The sequence below is a fragment of the Cetorhinus maximus genome, chromosome 11, assembly GCF_964194155.1.
Source record: "Cetorhinus maximus chromosome 11, sCetMax3.hap1.1, whole genome shotgun sequence".
Lineage (NCBI taxonomy): Eukaryota > Metazoa > Chordata > Chondrichthyes > Lamniformes > Cetorhinidae > Cetorhinus > Cetorhinus maximus.
In genome coordinates this window covers 48,793,051-48,811,673 of record NC_135889.1, presented here as the reverse complement: position 1 = coordinate 48,811,673, position 18,623 = coordinate 48,793,051, and the positions used below count along the sequence as shown (strand labels likewise).

The 18,623-nt window shown below is 41.3% G+C and overlaps 1 protein-coding gene across 1 annotated transcript in view; it reads right to left on the bottom strand.

The window, feature by feature from the left end:
- Positions 1–18,623, bottom strand: part of zswim2 (zinc finger, SWIM-type containing 2) — a 52,140-nt gene that overhangs the window by 20,152 nt on the left and 13,365 nt on the right. The window contains exons 5-7 of the mRNA XM_078551905.1: positions 11,504–11,752; positions 3,562–3,646; positions 363–490 (exon numbers count right to left, since the gene is read on the bottom strand). Of these exons, the coding sequence (XP_078408031.1) occupies positions 363–490; positions 3,562–3,646; positions 11,504–11,752 (462 nt within the window). The remainder of the gene's footprint in view (positions 1–362; positions 491–3,561; positions 3,647–11,503; positions 11,753–18,623) is intronic.

Genomic DNA, 18,623 nt, shown 5'->3' with positions numbered 1-18,623 from the left:
CCAATTGATCCTGTGAATGGTTCTTCAGTGCTGCATTACTGATGACCTTTCTCGATAAGAATTCTTATAGAATTTGGGGGAACTAGTCTATAATTGTCTTGAATCACTTTCTGTACAATACTATAGAGTCAAGCTTTGGATCACCGATCACTACTGCTTGGTTTATCTTATCATCTCTACCCCTTTTCTGTCCTGCTGCTGTTTTGCACAAACAGGTACTTCACATGGGCTTTCATTTACAATAAAGGTGAAACAGTCCCCCGATTGTGTTTTGGTCCATAAAATAGATGTAGAGCACATCAACTTATTTTACCTCTAATGGATAAAACTTGCAATGTCATGACAGCCTGAAAACCACTTACCTGTCCAATTGCAGAAGTATATCATAGTCTTTTGAAACTATCTCTCTATTCATTAGATCATTGATAACTGCTAATGGCAAAGGCAGGCCGGATACCTGTTGTAGTGGTTTCCAACGTTGATTCCTCTTCTAAAATAAAAACAAAATCACCCATTTCTGGTGTTTAGAAAAACAAGAATGGATGTTTTGATCACAGGCACCTATTGGTATTTGGGTGGGCAAGAGAAATTGCAAAGGAAAGGAGTTACTGGTAGGAGTAATTTATGGGATCCCTAATAGAAGCTATGCTGTAGAACAGAGTATACATTAAGAAATAATGGGGGCTTACAAGAAAGGTACTGCAATAATCACGGGTGACTTTAATCTTTACATTGATTTGACAAATCAAATTGGCAAAGGTAGCCTTGGAGGATGAGTTCATAGACTGTATTGGGGATAGTTTTTACAACAATACATTTTGCAACCTACTAGGGATCAGGCTATTTTGGATCTGGCAATTTGTAATGAGACAAGATTAATTAAAGACCTCATGGTAAAGAATCCTCTGGGCAAGAGTTATCATAACATGTCAGAATTTCACATTCAGTTTGAGAGTGAAAAATGTGGGTCCATATTGAGTGTCCTAAACTTAAATAAAGGCAATTACAAGGTTATGAAGACTGGGTTGGCTAAAGTGAATTGGGAAAATAGATTAAAAGGTAAGATGGTAGAGAAGCATTAGCAGACATTTAAGGAGATATTTCATAACTCTCAACAAAAATATATTCCATTGAGGAAGACTCTACCAGAGAATACACCATCTGGGGCTAACTAAGGAAGTCATGGATGATATCAAACTGAAAAAAAAGCATACAATGCTGTAAAGAATAGTGGTAGGCCAGAGGATTTGGAAAGTTTTAGAAACCAGGATGACTAAAAAGGTAATAAAAATGGAGAAATTGGAGTATGAGAGAAAACTCATAGCAAGAAATACAAAAGCAGACAGTCAAAGTTTCTACAAGTATATGAAAAGGAAAAGAGTAGCCAAAGGAAGCATTGATACCTTAGAGGGTGAGACTGGGGTATGAATAATGGGAAACAAGGAAACGGCAGAGGCTTTGAACAAGTATTTTGTATCCGTCTTCACAGTAGAAGACACAAAAAGTATCCCAAGAATAGTAGAAAATCAAGAAGCAAAAGTGAGAGAGGAACTTAAAGTAATCACTATTACCAGAGGAAATGTAATGGGAATACTAATGGGACTTAAGGCTGACCTGAGGGCCTGCATTCTAGGATCTTAAATGAGATGACTGCAGAGATAGTGGATGCATTGGTTATAATCTGTCAAAATTTACCAGATTCTTGAATGGTTCCTGCAGATTGGAAAGCTGCAAATGTAACACCTCCATTCAAGAAAGGAGACAGAGGAAGCAGGAAACTATAGACCAATTAGCTAAACTTCTGTCATTGTGAAGATGCTAAAATTCATTAGTAAAGAAGTAGTAAGTAGGGCATTTAGAGAATCATAATGCAATAAGGCAGAATCAACATGTTTTTATGCAAGGGAAATCCTGTTTGATTAATTTATTAGAGTCCTTTTAGGATGTAATAAGCAGATTTGAGAAAGGGGAACTAGTAGTATTTGAATTTCCAAAAAAGCATTCAATAAGATACCACATGAAAGGTTACTACACATGACAAGAGCTTATGCTTTTGGGGGATATATCAGCAAGGATAGAGGAATGGTTAACTAACAGGGAACAAGAGAGTCGGGATAAATGTATCATTTTCAGGATGGCAAACTGTAACTAGTGGAGTGCCACAGGGATCAGTGCTGGGGCCTCGACTATTTACTATCTTTATCAATGACTTGGATGAAGGGACCGATAGTATTGTAACCAAATTTGCTGATGGTACGAAGATAGGTAGGAAAGCAAGTTGTGAGGAGAATACAGAAAATCTGCAAAGAGTTATAGACACGTTAAGTGAGTAGGCAAAAAATTTGCAGATTGAGTATAATGTGGGAAAATGTGAGGTTGTCTACTTTGGCAGGAAGAAAGAAAAGCAGATTATTATTTAAATGGAAAGAGACTGCAGAATGATGCAATACAGAGAGACTTGGTGTCTTGTACTTGAATCACAAAGAGTTAGCATGCAGGTACAGCAAAAATGTGGCCTTTATTGCAAGGGGGATGGAGTATACATGTAGGGAAGTCTTGTTACAATTGCACAGGGCACCTGTGAGACCACAGCTAGAAAACTGTGCAGAGCTTTGGTCACCCTTCTTAAGGAGGACATTCTTGCATTGGAAGAAGTTCAGAAACGTTTCACTTGGTTGATCTTGGGATGAGGAGTTTGTCTCATGAGGAAAGGTTGAGCAGGTTCGGCCGATCCTCATTGGAGTTTAGAAGAATGAGAATGCTATCTTATTGAAAAATAAAAGATTCTGATGGGCTTGACAGGGAGATGCTGACAGGGTGTTTCCCCTTGTGGGGAATCTAGAACTATAGAGGGCACAGTTTAAAAATAAAGGGTCTCCAATTTGAGATGGAAATGAGAAGGAATTCTTCTCTCAGAGAGTCGCTAGTATTTAGAATTCTCTTCCCCAGTGAGCAGTGGAGGCTGGGTAATTGAATATGTTCATGGCTGAGCTCCACAGAATTTTTATTGACATGGGAGTCGAGGGTTATGGGGGTACAGGAAGGAAAGAGGAATGAAGGCCACAGTCAGATTAGCCATGATCTTATTGAATGGTGGAGCAGGCTCGAGGGACCCTATGGCCTACTCCTGCTCTCATTTCTTATGTTCTTATCTAATAATTCAAAATGATTGTTTTACAAACTATTCATTGAGAATGATCTTCACATTCTAAAAATAACTACATTCTATAGAAGTGTATTAAGTTTCACTTCCAAGTCACCTGATCCATAATTTTGTTTTTCCTGTGAGTGATTCCTTGGACAACAAGTGGAATATCATCCTTTTCATATCTAAATATTATTGAGAGGCATCCCAACTAGGAAACTTTGGAGATTTCCCAATGTTATTATTTCCGTTTACCTTACTGCCTATTTGTGTGGCTCAGGTGGTTTCCTCATATAACAACCAGTAATTATCATTGGTTAAGTATTTGTTACTACTGCATTTCCATAATTGCTTTATTTTTACTCTATACATATGTACGGCATTTAAAATATTGTAATACAAATAACTAAAATTACCTCTCGAAAAGTGAACTCATGCTGAGGATGGTTCAGGCATGGAAAACACTCCTGACAAAGGTGAAAATCAGGACAGCTTAAACATCTTTTGAAGAATATGGAAGGAAAACAGAAACAATGCTTACATCAACTTATTACATATTATTAGCCTTGCAATGGACAAAACCAACACTAACTCTGTAAATCAGTTCAATTGACATGAGAAGTCCTCAGACTCTGTATTTTTGGCTCCAATCGACTAGATTTTTTTTGCCATCTGTAAAAAGCTTCATGGTTGTTCCCTACCCCATCCCCTTTCCTCCTATCATTTTCTTACGGTAGTAATGCTTGTTGGGGTACATGGTCACCACTGCCCTTACCTCACCCACATATTCTTCATATGTGAGCTTACAGAGTGAGTGTTGGCAGGATAATTGGCTGTTTAAACAACACTGTCAGTCCTGGCCTCCACTTAACATTCATGTGTACACTACCCAAAAGAATACAGTGAACAGGGATCCTCGGTAATGCTTTCCATCTTAGAGTTGATAATGGACGTTAACCGTAGCATCGCACTATAAGCCAGCAGAGTTCAGGTCGCTCAAGCCTGTGATTGAACTTCAGACACCCCTAATCTGTAGGACACATTACCAAGAAAAAAAAATTGTATATTTATCCATTTAGCCACCAGAATAGAACACATAGGAACAGGGGTAGGTCATTCGGCAATTGCCCACCTCCACCTCCCACGCTCCAGCCTTTTCCACCATTCAAATAAAGCATGACAGATCTGTACCTTAACTCCATCTACCCACCTTGGTTCTGTAACCCTTAATACCCTTGCCTAACAAAAATCTATCAATGCTGGTTTTGATATTTTCAACTCATCTTACCTCAATGGAGTTCTAGATTTCTACTACCTATTGTGTAAAGATGTGCTCTCTGACATCATCCCTAAATGCCATAGCTCTAACTTTAATGTTATGCTCCTTTGTTCTGAAGCAGAGGAAATTGTTCTCTCTTTATCTATCCCATCAAATCCTTTAATCATCTTAAACACTTCAATTATATCATCCCATAATCTGTCCTAATAATTTAATGAATGCAACCCTTATGCACAAGGTAAGCTAGCATTTTTACACAAATAAATAACTTGCAGATGAGAAGTAGCTTTACTGCTTCTCATCTGCAAGTTATTTAATTGTGTAAAAAGCATCAAAATGGATGACCTTACACTTTCCCACATTGAATTCCATCTGCCAGTTTTGTCTATTCACTTATCTATCAATGCCCATTTGCAAGCAGGAGATAGCATAGTCAGTTCAGTGTTTTATTTCAGGCCTCTTTGGTGGGCTCCTGCCTAATTATTCTTAGGGATACATATTGGGAATTGTGCTGTGCACCCTATAAAATATTTTCAAGAGCTTTTCTTTAACAGTATCATTGCCTCTTTAAATATATGAAAAAATTACTATTCTTTGTTTCTCTAGAAGTTCAAATAATTTTGTTCTTTTAAAATTAAACTAAAAGCTACAAATTTCAGGTTGCTCATCCTTGCATCTAGTCCCAATAGCCCTGTAGTCTTTCTCAGTCAGGTTCTGTGACAAATCTGGTTGATAGTTTATCTCACCTATTCCTGTTACATGTGCTGACAGAGACCAAGGAAATGTACTACTGCAGCTCTCCAAATGGGCATGGTATCAAGAAGGAGGTCAAATGAACATACGAGTTAGGAGCAGGAGTAGGCCACTCGACCCCTCGAGCCTGCTCAGCCATTTAATAAGATTATGGTTGATCTGTTTGTAACCTTAACTCCATATTCCCACCTACTTCCATAACCTTTCACCCCGTTGCTTATCAGAAAGTCCTTATGAAGCTCATTTATTTACATGCGATTTTTATTTGATGAATGCATAGGGAAGTATTAAAGAAGAAAAAAACCTGGAATACATTTATACACAAGACAATACTCCATGTTCAGAAACCTGTACAAAGTAAAGTCTGAAACAATGGTGCTCAAAACTTCTTTGATTGAAGGATCCCTTTTCAAATAGATTAATAATCATAAACTCTCCCTATCTAAATTCTAATACAATCTTGCACATTTACATTTCTAAATGCAAAGTTTATCTTTGCTCTGTTAAAGGGGTTTACATGAAAGTTTACCAGGGCTGTCTGATATAATGAACACCGATGTGACTGGTGATGTACCCAGAAGAAGAAAAAAAACCAGTTCAGACCAGTACTCTTATTTCCCAATTTTTACTGATGTTTCATTTTAAGGTATACAAGACCAGTTTGGACCAGTATTCTTATTTCCCAGCTTATACTGTTTTTTTCATTCTGGGAATATTTTCCCTTCAGCTGGAAGGTATCCCTACAGGTTCAGTGACATGCCTGTTGAATACCTCACCATGACTCCTCCATGCCCTTCCTGGAGTAGGATTAGGCTTGATGACTCATGTTGGGAACACTGTCACTGTTTTAGGTACGATCTTCCACTTCCTGCCTATTCAATATATAGCAGCTGTGTGTTTCAGGGTTTTTTGTTTCCCCTTCTGATGTTTATCAGCCTGTCAATATTGTGGACTTGCTGCTTGGCATATCTGCCATCGGGACACCACTGGTAATTGGGAACACAGCTCTAGTCTGGATCCAGTCACAGGCCAAGTTGCTAAACCCAGTGAATGATTGATTGTGATTCCAGATCCCTAGACAAGGCTGACTTGGGAGTTCTTTTCTACCCTCTCCCACATCAAACATGTGAATTCATTCCCAGTGTCTCTGGGTGCCTCTTGTCCCACCCCTTGGGATTCTTAGTCAGTCTGATGCCCCACTAACCTGGATACTTGTTCATTTCCAGAACTTTCTCAGCCCCAGTGCCTGCCTGGTGATTGCTTACCAGTGTCTTGCTGCGCGATGCACCCAGGTCTGACAGCGAATTCCCCAGTGCATGCCCTCTCAGCTGCACTGCTTGAGTGGCTAAAGGAAATATAAATAATGCCCAGCCAGCATTGTCACAGCAATGGGTCCCTGTCATTTTTAAAATTTGTTTGTGGGATATGTGCGTCACTGGCTCAGCCAGCATTTATTGCTCATCCCTAATTGCCCTTGAGAAGGTGGTGGTGAGCTGTCTTCTTGAACTGCTGCAGTCCATGAGGTGTAGGTATACCCACAGTGCTGTTAGGGAGGAAGTTCCAGGATTTTGACCCAGTGACAGTGTAGGATTGGCCATATATTTCCAAGTCAGGATGGTGTGTGGCTTGGAGGGGAGCTTGAAGCTGCTGCCCTTGTCCTTCTAGGTGGTAGAGGTTGCAGGTTTGAAAGGTGCTGTCGAAGGAGCTTTGGCGAGCTGCTGCAATGAATCTTGTAGATGGTACACATTGCTGCCACTGTGCATTGGTGGTTGAGGGAGGGAATGTTAAAGGTGGTGATTGGGGTGCCAGTCAAGCGGGCTGCTTTGTCCTGGATGGTGACAAGCTTCTTCAGTGTTGTTGGAGCTGCACTCATCCAGGCAAGTGGAGAGTATTCCATCACACTCCTGACTTGTGCCTTGTAGATGGTGGATAAGCTTTGGGGAGTCAGGAGGTGAGTTACTTACTGCAGAATTCCTAGCCTCTGACATCCTCTTGTAGCCACTGTATTTATATGGCTGGTCCAGTTCAGTTTCTGGTCAATGGTAACCTCCAGGATTTTGATAGTTGGGGATTCAGTGATGGTAATGCCATCGAATGTCAAAGGGAGATGGTTAGATTCTCTTGTTGGAGATGGTCATTGCCTGGCACTTGTGTGGCACAAATGTTACTGGCCACTTGTCAGCCCATGACTGAATATTGCCCAGGTCTTGTTGCATATGAACATTGACAGCTTCAGTATTTGAGGAGCTGTGAATGGTGCTGAACATTGTACAATCATCAATGAACATCCCCACTTCTGACCTTATGGTGGAAGGAAGGTCATTGATGAAGCAGCTGAAGATGGTTGGACCTAGGGCACTACCCTGAAGAACTTCTGCAGTAATAGCCCGGGGCTGAGATGATTGACCTTCAAAAAGCACAACCATCTTCCTTTGTGCTAGGTATGACTCTAATCAGTGGAGCGATTTCCCAGAATGTCGTAGCTCTTCTGTGGCCTCCCACTCAGGAGTCACCTGTCCACTACGCTCTCCAGTAGGAACCTGTAAATTTGTCTCTTCGACTCTCTCAGGCTCAACAGATCCTACAGGCACTTCCAAACCAAGTGGAGTTCCTTCCACATGTGGTGTAGACTCCAACGGGAATGCTTTCAACCTCTTTCAGGCCCAATCACTGGCACTCCTGCTGCCCCTCCCCTCCAAGTTCAACAATATGAAGGTCAACTGTCAAGAAGGTTCTCAAAATCAGGATGTTGGGCAAGTCTAACTTCAACATGAATGATCAGCTTCCTGTTGTGTAAAAAAAAATTTCGGGGTCTTGTTAGTAATTCTGTTTTTTCTTCCTACGTGTCTTCTTTTGATGGGTTTTCTTCTTGGCAGGGCTGACTTTAATCTCGGCCTTCTTTTCAATTTCCCTATTGGCCAGACTAGGCTCAGGTATAAGCTCAATTTGAATGAACTCAGTGGTTGAGTCTTTCAGCATTTCCTCATCTGTCAGCTCCTTTGAAAACTCAGGGGTCTCTATTTTTAAAGCTTCTTGGCATCCACATCGCTGATTCTTCAGTTCTTCCATTTCTTTTTTATATTTGTTAGTTGTTTCCTGGAGAGTTAAGCATTGCTGTGTTTTCTTGGCTAATTTATTCTTCATCTTGGCCAGAGATATGTTGAATTCTTTGTTCTTTCTCATACCTTTTTAGCAGTGCAAATTGGGATCTGAGGGAATCTTGCAATATGCAGAAGTCCTTTAGCAGGTTTTCTTTTTCTTTTTGGAGGTTACTGGCTTCAACTCGAACTCTGTCCTGAAGTGTCATCTCTACGAGTTCCTTTTGTTGAGTCTTTACATACTCCTTTTTCCAAACAGTAACATTTCCTACTTCTGATTGAGATCTCAGTAGTCTCTCAAGGTTAATCTCTCTTGACCAGTTCCTTCCGAGGAGGCTCGGTCCTCTGCTTGCTAAATCTACTAGGGATAGATTAACAGACTGATTTCCACATTGTGTTGGAATCTTGCATATACCTCTTACTCGTGTGTCTTCACCAATATACGTCTTTAATTTAGCATCAGGGTTTTCCAGATTTAAAGAGTAGTCTCCTCTATTCAGATATTTGAATGTATGTTCCCCTATAACTGCCGTGGATGCCTCTGTAACCATCTCCATTCAGATAGGTTTCCCATTGACTTCCACTGTCACGTAGATTGGCTCTTTTTTACCCAGTTTTAAGTTGTGTAGTGAATAAACATCTGACTCTGTTTCTTCTGGTTCCTCTATGATGTGGATTTCATGATTTCTACCTTTTTGTTTAAAATTTTGTCTTAATCTGTCTTTACAACACTGCATAATGTGCATAATGTGCTCATTACGATGGCAGTAGAAACACTCGATTTTTTTAAATTGTGATTTGCTTGCAGGCTGTCTGGTTCCATTTCTGTTGTTATTATTGTAGGTTTTCTCTGTTAAACCATTGCTTTTTGCTGGTCTGTTAATGGTGGCTGTTTTCCACCTTTCTGCGGAGCCCAATGCTTCCACGCCGTTTCTAACCGGTGCTTCCCTCCTGAAGCAAAGGATGGTGCCATTTTGTGCTCCCTGGATTGCTTCTGAATCCCTGACTGTGCTCTCCATTGCGAGCGCCAACTCCAGCGCCTTGCTGAAGTCTAAATTTGTTTCTGACAACAACCTTTTCTGAATGGCATCTTCATTCCCACATACTAATCGGTCTCTTAATCGATGTCCCGAACTCACAGTGCTCTGTCAGTTGTTTTAAGACGGCTACATAGCAAGCGACTGTCTCTCCAGGGGTGCGACACCTCGAATTAAATTTAAAACGCTGCTTTGTTACCGAGGGTTTCGGCTGAAAGTGGCTTTTCATAAGATTTACCAACTCATCAAAGCTCTTGGAATCTGGGGCGTTGAGTCCCATTAGACTACAAATTAGGCCGTATGTTTTACTGCCACACGTCGATTAGAGGACCACTCACCTCTTCTCCCCCGACATGTTGCTGGCCAAAAAGAAGAATGCGAGGCGTTCAATATAATGTGACCAGTCTGATGGTCTGATCAAACAGTTTGATGTGGCCAAACTGTGGCATACTGGAGGGAGATAACTTCGACGATTGTGATGAAGGCTGTACTTACAGCTGATTGACTTCTGTTGAATTTCTGCGGCTTCCTTTGGTGTCGTTGACTGATCGCGTTTTGCCTCATCGCCAGTTATGTTCCTCTTGTCGGGTTGCTTTGCTCAGCAAACATGGTTGCACACCTACCTACTGGTGAGTGAGTTGATAAACAAGATACTGCAGACACAGAGACCAATGTAAAATGAAGCACATGCTGTTTATTAACAAATAACAGAGCACTAACACGTATGCTTCTCCAACCAGACCCTATTCTAAACTACCGATTAACATTGTAGCCTGCGTGACACAGCAATAGGGTAATACAGTCACGTGGTCAATCTGCTCACATTCTTTAAAAAGGTGTTTTGCACCTCAGATTACCACAGACCCTTACTGCATATTTAAAAGGATTCCATCAGCATCATGTTGACATCCTTGCTGCCTGCTCAGAAATGTACTTTAAAATAGAAGACAGTGGAAAAGGAGTGGAATGTTGGCAGTGAGTCTTCAGTGTAACATTGTGTGTGCCGAGTTTCCACCAGATGGGTAAATTTAAAATTGTCAAATTTAAACATACCTAAACAGTCCACTGGAAGCATAACGTTTTAAATTGGGAAAGAGTTTACTGTCTGTCAGTTCTACATCAAAGCTAAAATTTCCAATAGCATTTGGATGCCAGAGAGATGGCATTTTGCTATGTATTTAAGAATATGGTAGAAATTCAAAGATAATTGCATAGAAATTACAACATGGAATCATGCTATTTGGTCCAACCATTTCACTGTAATGTTTATCCTTTACAAGATCAGTGGTCTTTATCCCATGTGCCTACTCACTTCTTGTATTCTTTTATTTCCCCTTATTTCCAACCACACATCCAACCCATTCTTAAATGCTGGTGGTCTGTATTTCAATCAGTAACTGTGGTAGTGCATTCCACAACTTTACAAACTTTTCTGCAATACAGGTTTTCTGCTGATCTCTGTCTTAAATCTATCACCTTTAATCTTATTTCTATGTTTCCTCATTCAAGACCTGTCAATTACTGGAAAGTCTGTTTCTCTGTATTTGTCTTTCTTTCGTATTCTTTCAGAACTTTAATTTATCAAGTCACCCTATAATCTACCTTGCTCTAATGAAAACAACTCCAATTTTTCAAGACTTTCTTTATATTTGTATTTACTCATATTAGGCAGCGTCTTAATGAACCTGCGCTGTGCATGTTATAAACTGGGCTTATATTGTCTGGAGTTTAGAAGAAATTCTGAGGTGGCTTACTAGGGCGGATGTTGGTCGGGGTATCTAAAACACGGGGGCACAGTCTCGGGATAAGGGGCTGATCATTTAGGACAGAGACACGGAGAAATTTCTTCACTCAAAGGGTTGCGAGTCTTTGGAATTCTCTACCCCAGAGGGTTATAGATGCTCCATTGTTGAATACATTTAAGGCTGGGTATAGACAGATTCTTGGTCTCTCAGGGGATAAAGGGATATGGGGAGCTGGCAGGAAAATGGAGTTGAAGCCCAAGATCAGTCAGGATCATATTGAATGGTGAAGCAGGCTCAGTGGGTTGAGTGGTCTACTCCTGCTCCTATTTCTTATGTTCTTATTAAAATTGTTATAAAAGAAGCAACAAGTGGTGCAAGGCACTTTAAACAAAAAGCAAAGCACTTTATATTTTATATTTGTTAACATGAAACAGAAATCTGTTTACCTGTAGCATTTTCCCTGAATTGGACAAACCTGACAGTTATTGCATGGAATGCCAAGGTGTCTGTCAAGTCTTTCTCTTTCTGCTGCCAAAAGTTTGGTGGAGTTTCTGTATTCTTCTTGCAGGAGACTCAGTGGTGCAAACTCCTCTCTGCAGAGAGGGCACTTGATGATGGTTTCAATCTCAGTCTTTGCCTGGTGTTCTGCCCAAATCTTCATGCATCTGATATGGACACTGTTACCACAGCTATATCTGTATTAAGAAAGCAAATTGTCATCATGGACAGTTGCAAACATAATCAAAGTTAAGATTAAGTGCTAAGATGATGAATAAGAACATGGATATCCACAAAAATCTACAGTATGGTTAAATACAATCACTAGAATATACATTTGGCTAATCTGTTTAAATTTTGGACTTAATTGATAAGATGATTTCAATATTGTTGTTTCTAGAACCACCACTTCCAGCAATTAAAATATGGAATTTTAATGCCTATGGTGTTACACGTGCTACAGAAGCTTGCAATATGGCACATTAATGTGAAAGGATGAATACAGCAATTTAATCATCATCAACAAACAGCCACTACCTAATGATGTAACATCACTCTATTCTACAAAACATGGGAAAACAAAAATGTGTGGTATTCTAGCTTTTCCTGTTCTTTTGCAACTCAATTCCATGAAAAACATACAGCAAACAAATTCAATAGGCACCTTGAGGAAAAATTTTTCAAAAACCTAAGGGAACCAAAATTGGAAATTAAAAAATCAAACTTGTGAATTGCATATATTTGTCTTATTCATCTGTGTAATGTTTCACATCAAAATAATCATAAAACATCAACTAGGCAAACTTACAAGATAGAAGGGATGCTTGTAACTTTGAAGTTGCATGATATTCAGAAGTATTATTTTTGTAGTACTCAGTCACTGGCACTAGAGTGCACCAATGAGCTTTGTAACTACAATAATGCCATCTTATGGGCATCATGGATTACTGCTAGAGTATTCTGCTCTTCACTATTTACCTTGCTGGGTGGGATATGAGCTCTTGTGCTGAAAATTTCATGTAAAACAATAGAAGTGTACAGCTTCTTTGCTAGATGGCAGTCCATTATTTAAATGCTTGGTCTAGACTCAAGTAATGGTTCCATCTAACTCCTCCCTCAGATTTTTAAAAATGGAATACCTAGTGAAGTCAACCAGGATCAAATTGAACTGGACTGAAAAGGGAGAAGATGATGTAAATCAGCAAGTTGTGGTTAGGCTTTAAAAACCTATAGGTTATGGGAGAAAAGAAAGACTATATGAAGCAAAGAAATTCAACTTCGTCCCTTAAACAATACCAACATAAATTGCAAATTACTCAACTTTATTAATGTGTAGCTTATATGTGACTATCAATATTATGCAAATCACTGCTCAGTTTCCAGGAAGATATGACAATGTTTTAATTTTAAGCAATCCATCATATCATTAATATTTAACCCAAAGAGGAAAGTGGCAGAGTAACTCCTGGGTAATTTAAGCCACATTCTTCAGTGTTAGTTCCTGACCTCTCTTAACAGCTAAGAACAGATATGATGTAGTCAATTCTTTCACAAGAGTCATGATATAGCATACAAGTTGCATCGTGGAGCACCACTTCAGTTGCTTGGACCAGTCTGAGTCATCTTGTAACATAGCACATTTAAGATATTAAGGATTATGTTAAGGACATCGCTCTGTAGAGTGGCATCATCATGGAGGCTCTCGAAGAAAAAGGTAGCCAGTCCCATCAAGAGGGCTAGCAAGGATAGTCAGAAAAAGAAAACACAAATGTTATATGATGTTGTATGCGCTTGCATGCCACTGTAATGGCAGAGCAAGGGTTGACGTGGAAATGGAGAATAGCACAGCCTGCAGTATGATGTATAGAGTTACATGGTAGTAGACTGCGAGAACAATCTTTGGAGAACATTCTGGAACCAGCCTGCATGGAGGTAACAGCTCCATGCATGACTATACCCTGGATCTGTAAATAGTTAAAGACTAACATTTAAAGGTTCATTTTTAAATATACAACTCTGCAGGATCTCATCAATTAGCCATCACACACTATATTACAACATGGTTGGCAGCGGTGGGATATCAGCGCTATCAGCATAGTACAACATGGTTGGTAGCGTTGATTGCTTCTACAAGAGATAGTACAATAATCCGATATGGTGATCTGCGGTGATATGAAGGATGCATGAACCCAGAACAGTATCCCAAGATTTGAGAAACTGAAAGCAACTGAAGCCTAACTAGAGAGACACACACCCAAGAAGAAAACTTGAAGGAACATTGAAGAAGCTTCGCTACAGATTTAGAAGTTGAGAAATCCACCAGAGTGACTGGAAGTTCAAGTGCAAGACCCTTAAGTGATGCAGAGCAAAAAAATTGCTTAAATCACAAGATGGGTGAGAAACACTACAACAAATTGCAAGACCCCTGAGTGATGCAGAGTAAAGGAGAAAAAAAACCTGGGGCAGAATTTTCCCCCCGTCTTGTGGGGGGGCGGGGGGGGGTGGTGGAGTTCAGGAGCGGGCATGTGAAGTCATGTTTCCGATTGGTGCCCCCGTTTGGGGGTGTGCCACCATTTTATGCATGCACACGAAAGAGCGCACACTAAGTGCTGCCTCAGGAAGATCGGCTCCTGTCTGAAAAAATTTTTAAAAAAGAAATAAATTTTCCTGACATGTCCCCTCATGTGACACATGAGTTGGGGCATATCCATCACTTTCATTGACAATTTTATTAAAAATTTTTAAACCTACATGAAACCTCATCCCGCCTGTGGATGAGGTTTCATACTTTTTCTTAAACCCGCCAGGGCTCCCGGCCTGCTCGCCAATCTTAAGGTTGGATGGTCAGGTCCATTAATTACTTTAACCACTTTGTCAATGGCCTCAATTGGCCATGGACAGGTCGGTGGGCGCACAGCTGATTCTGCTGAGCTCCCGCCGACCTCAAAATTGAAATAAGGTGGGGTGATATCGGGAGTTCTGCCTGACGTCATCCTGCGTCATTTTACAAGTCAGCGAGCGGGCCCCACCCCCTGCTCATCGACCGGGAAATCCTGGCCCAGGACAGGTTACAAAAACAGGTGAGCAAAAATACAAAAAATTGCAAGACCCTGAGTGACGCAGTGTGAAGAATACTGGAGTTCACGAGAAGGTGAGCAAAAATTATAAAAGAAGCTGTACTTACATTGTAGAATAGGTGGTAGTCAATAGATTAGAGAAGGTGGAACATAGCTGCAGATAAAAAAATGGTTAAAAAAAACAAACCTGTAAAAATCGTCTGGTGGAGTCAAAAGTTTAAGCAAAACCTGCAGAGTTTAAAAAAAGAGAGACCTGCAGATTTTAACAACAAAGCACTGTACCTTTAAATTTTAAAATAAAGGGCCCTGATAGGAGCGTGTGCCTGCCAAGACTCCCAAGACAGCACTAAGGGTGAAAAAAAGAACACCTGTCGAGTGCTTTTTTTTCAAGAAGACAAGCTTAGAAAGCTTGCCAAACAACTAAGTGGATGATCATTAGGAAGTCCACCAAAACCTAAAAAGCGCGGGAAATCCACAGAGCCAGAACTGACAGCTGCAGACAATTTAATTGAAAAAAGCAGTGACTGCACTTTCAGCTCTTAAAGAGGCAACACAATTTAAAGCTAAAACTAAAAGAAAATAGAATAGCCATAGACAGATAATTGGAAGAAACTCTAGGGACAGGGCAACTCCGCCAAGGGCAACAAGAGACCCCAGAGAGGGGGCAACTCCCAATAAAGTGTCAAGGGCAACATAAGATCCCAGTGCAAGGGCAACAAAGACCCCCAGAGAAGGAAAAACAAAAGACCTCAGAGAGAAGACAACAAAATACCCCAGAGGGAGGGCAAGCAGAGACCATGAAACATAGTGGGCCATCAGCAGCAGCAGAATTGTACTCAACCATAATCTATAACCTCATGACCCAGCATATCCCCCACTCGACCATTATCATCAAGCCAGGGGATCAACCCTGGTTCAATGAAGAGTGCAGGAGGGCATGCAGGAGCAGCACCAAGCATACTTAAAAATGAGATGTCAACTTGGTGATTCTACAACACAGGACTACTTGCGCGCCAAACAGCATGAATAGCAAGTGATAGACAGAGCCAAGCAATTTCACAACCAATGGATCAGATCTAAACTCTGCAACCCTGCCAAATCCAGTCATGAATGGTGGCGGACAATTAAACATCTCACTGGGGGAGGAGGTGGCACAAATATCCCCATCTTCAATGATGGAGGAGCCCAGCACTGCAGTGTAAAATATAAGGCTGAAGCATTTGCAAAAATCTTCAGTTAGAAGTGCCGAGTGGATAATCCATCTCAGCCTCCTCTGGAGGTCCACAGCATCACAGATGCCAGTCTTCAGCCAATTCGATTCACTCCACATGATGTCAAGAAATGGCTGAGGGCACTGGATACTGCAAAGGCTATGGGCCCTGACAATATTCTGGCAATAGTACTGAAAACCTGTGCTCCAGAACTTGCCAAGCCCTGAGCCACGCTATTCCAGTACAGCTACAACACAGGCATCTACCGGCAATGTGGAAAATTGCCCAGGTATATCCTGTACACAAAAAGCAGGATAAATCCAACCTGGTCAACTACTGCCCTATCAGCCTACTCTCCATCATCAGTAAAGTGATGGAAGGGGTCATCAACAGTGCTACAAAGCAGCACTTGCTTAGCAATAACCTGCTCACTAATGCTCAGTTTGGGTTCTGCCAGGGTCACTCAGCTTCTGACCTCATTACAGCCTTGGTTCAAACATGGACAAAAGAGCTGAACTCCAGAAGTGAGGTGAGAGTGACTGCCCTTGACATCAAGGCAGCATCCGACCAAGCGTGGCATGAAAGAGCCCTAGCAAAACTGGAGTTAATTGGAATCAGGGGGAAACTCTCCACTGGTTGATATCATACTTAGCACAAAGGAAGGTGGTTGTGGCTGTTGGAGCTCAATCATCTCAGTTCCAGGCCATCACTTCAGAAGCTCATCAGGGCAGTGTCCTAGGCCCAACCATCATCAGCTGCTTCATCAATGACCTTTCCTTCCATCAGAAGGTCAGAAGTGGGGATGTTCATTGATGATTGTACAATGTTCAGCACCATTTGCGACTCCTCAGATACTGAAGCAGTCCATGACCTGGACAATATCCAGGCTTGCGCAGACAAATGGCAAGTAACATTAGTGTCACACAAGTGCCGGGCAATCACAATATCCAATAAGAGCGAATCTAACCATCGTTCCTTGACATTCAATGGCATTACCATCGCTGAATCCCCCACTATCAACATCCTGGAGGTTACCATTGACCAGAATTGGACTGGACTAGCCACATAAATACTGTGGCTACAAGAGCAAGTCAGAGGCTAGGATATCCTGCGGCAAGTAACTCACCTCCTGAATCCCCAAAGCATGTCCACCATCTATAAGGCACAAATCAGGTGTGTGATGGAATACTCTTCACTTGCCTGGATGAGTGCAGTCCAACAACACTCAAGAAGCTTGACACCACCCAGGGCAAAGCAGCCCACTTGATTGGCAACCCTTCCACAAACATTCACTCCCTCCACCACTGACGAACAGCAGCAGCAGTGTGTATGATCTACAAGATGCACTGCAGGAACTCACCAAGTCTCCTTAGGCAGCACCTTCCAAACCCACAGCCACTACCATCTAGAAGGACAAGGGCAGCAGATACATGGGAATGCCACCACCTGGAAGTTCCCCTCCAAGCCACTCACAATCCTGGCTTGGAAATATATTGCCGTTCCTTCATTGTCGCTGGGTCAAAATCCTGGAACTCCCTCCCTAACAGCACTGTGGGTGTACCTACACCACATGGACTGCAACAGTTCAAGAAGGCAGCTCACCACCACCTTTTTAAGGGCAATTAGGGATGGGTAATAAATGCTGGCCTAGCCAGCAATGCCCACATTCCGTCAATGAATAAAAAAAGACCCCCGGGGGAGGGCACCAAATAATCCCAGAGAGAGGACAACAAAAGACCCCAGAGGGTGGGCAGCAGGAGACCCCAGAGCATGAGATAACTCAAAAGAAGCAAAATGTGCAACAAGTATATGAAGCTGTTCTATAGGAAAATGTTCGCATCAGAGCTGAACTGGAAGATTTAAAGCAAAAGATTCAAGCTGAGTATATATACACCTTTGAAAACGCACGATAAACTGAAGCCTTCAATGAACCAAGCTGTCGAGATCTGAACAAACAAATTTCAGAGACAACACAAAGGTATCAGGAGGAAATAATGCCCCTCAATTCTACAGTTGGCAAATCAAAACAGGAATTGGGAAAGCAGCCAGCCAAAACAGCAGGCAGAAAAGGCAAGCAAAGAAGTTGTGATCCTGAAGGATTCCTTGAAGAATCAATATGTAGCCATGGAAAGACACGGGGAGCTACAGAGGATGTTGAATATTACTTCAGCAAAAGCTAGGTTGGAACCATCAGCAGCAATGAAACGATGCACTGAAGCCCAGAGTGAGTTGGCAAGAGGTCAACAAGAAAATAAACAGCTGAAAGAACAACTGATTGTCCTTCAAGATCAGATGCAAAAGGAATGCATAAGCATTCTGCAACATGATGAAACGAAGACTGTTTTCAACAGTTGAATGGAAGCACAGCAGAAGAGATTCGAGGAGACTATGCTGACTGACAGGAAAACTCAAGAGGAAGCAAGCGAGTTTCACAAAGAAAAGGAAAAACTGTTGAAAGACCTTTACATACTACAAGGATTCCTCAGGTCAAAGCTTATTCCTCTGGAAAATTCCAAAGAGAAGCAAAATGAATTTAATGTCGCTCTGAACAAACTGACAAACCAGCTGGCAGAGAAGACTCAGCAATGTTCAATACTCCAGCAGGAATCTGAAAGCTACAAGAAACAGACTTAAGAGCTGACAAAGCAGTTGAATATAATAGAGGAGGCATTGAAAGGAAAAGCTGTCGAACTTTCCAAACTGCAAGCGGATAATGAAGCCATGAATTGCACAAGTACAGAACTGAAACAGGTTAAGACTTTGCTGGAGACAGACCTGGC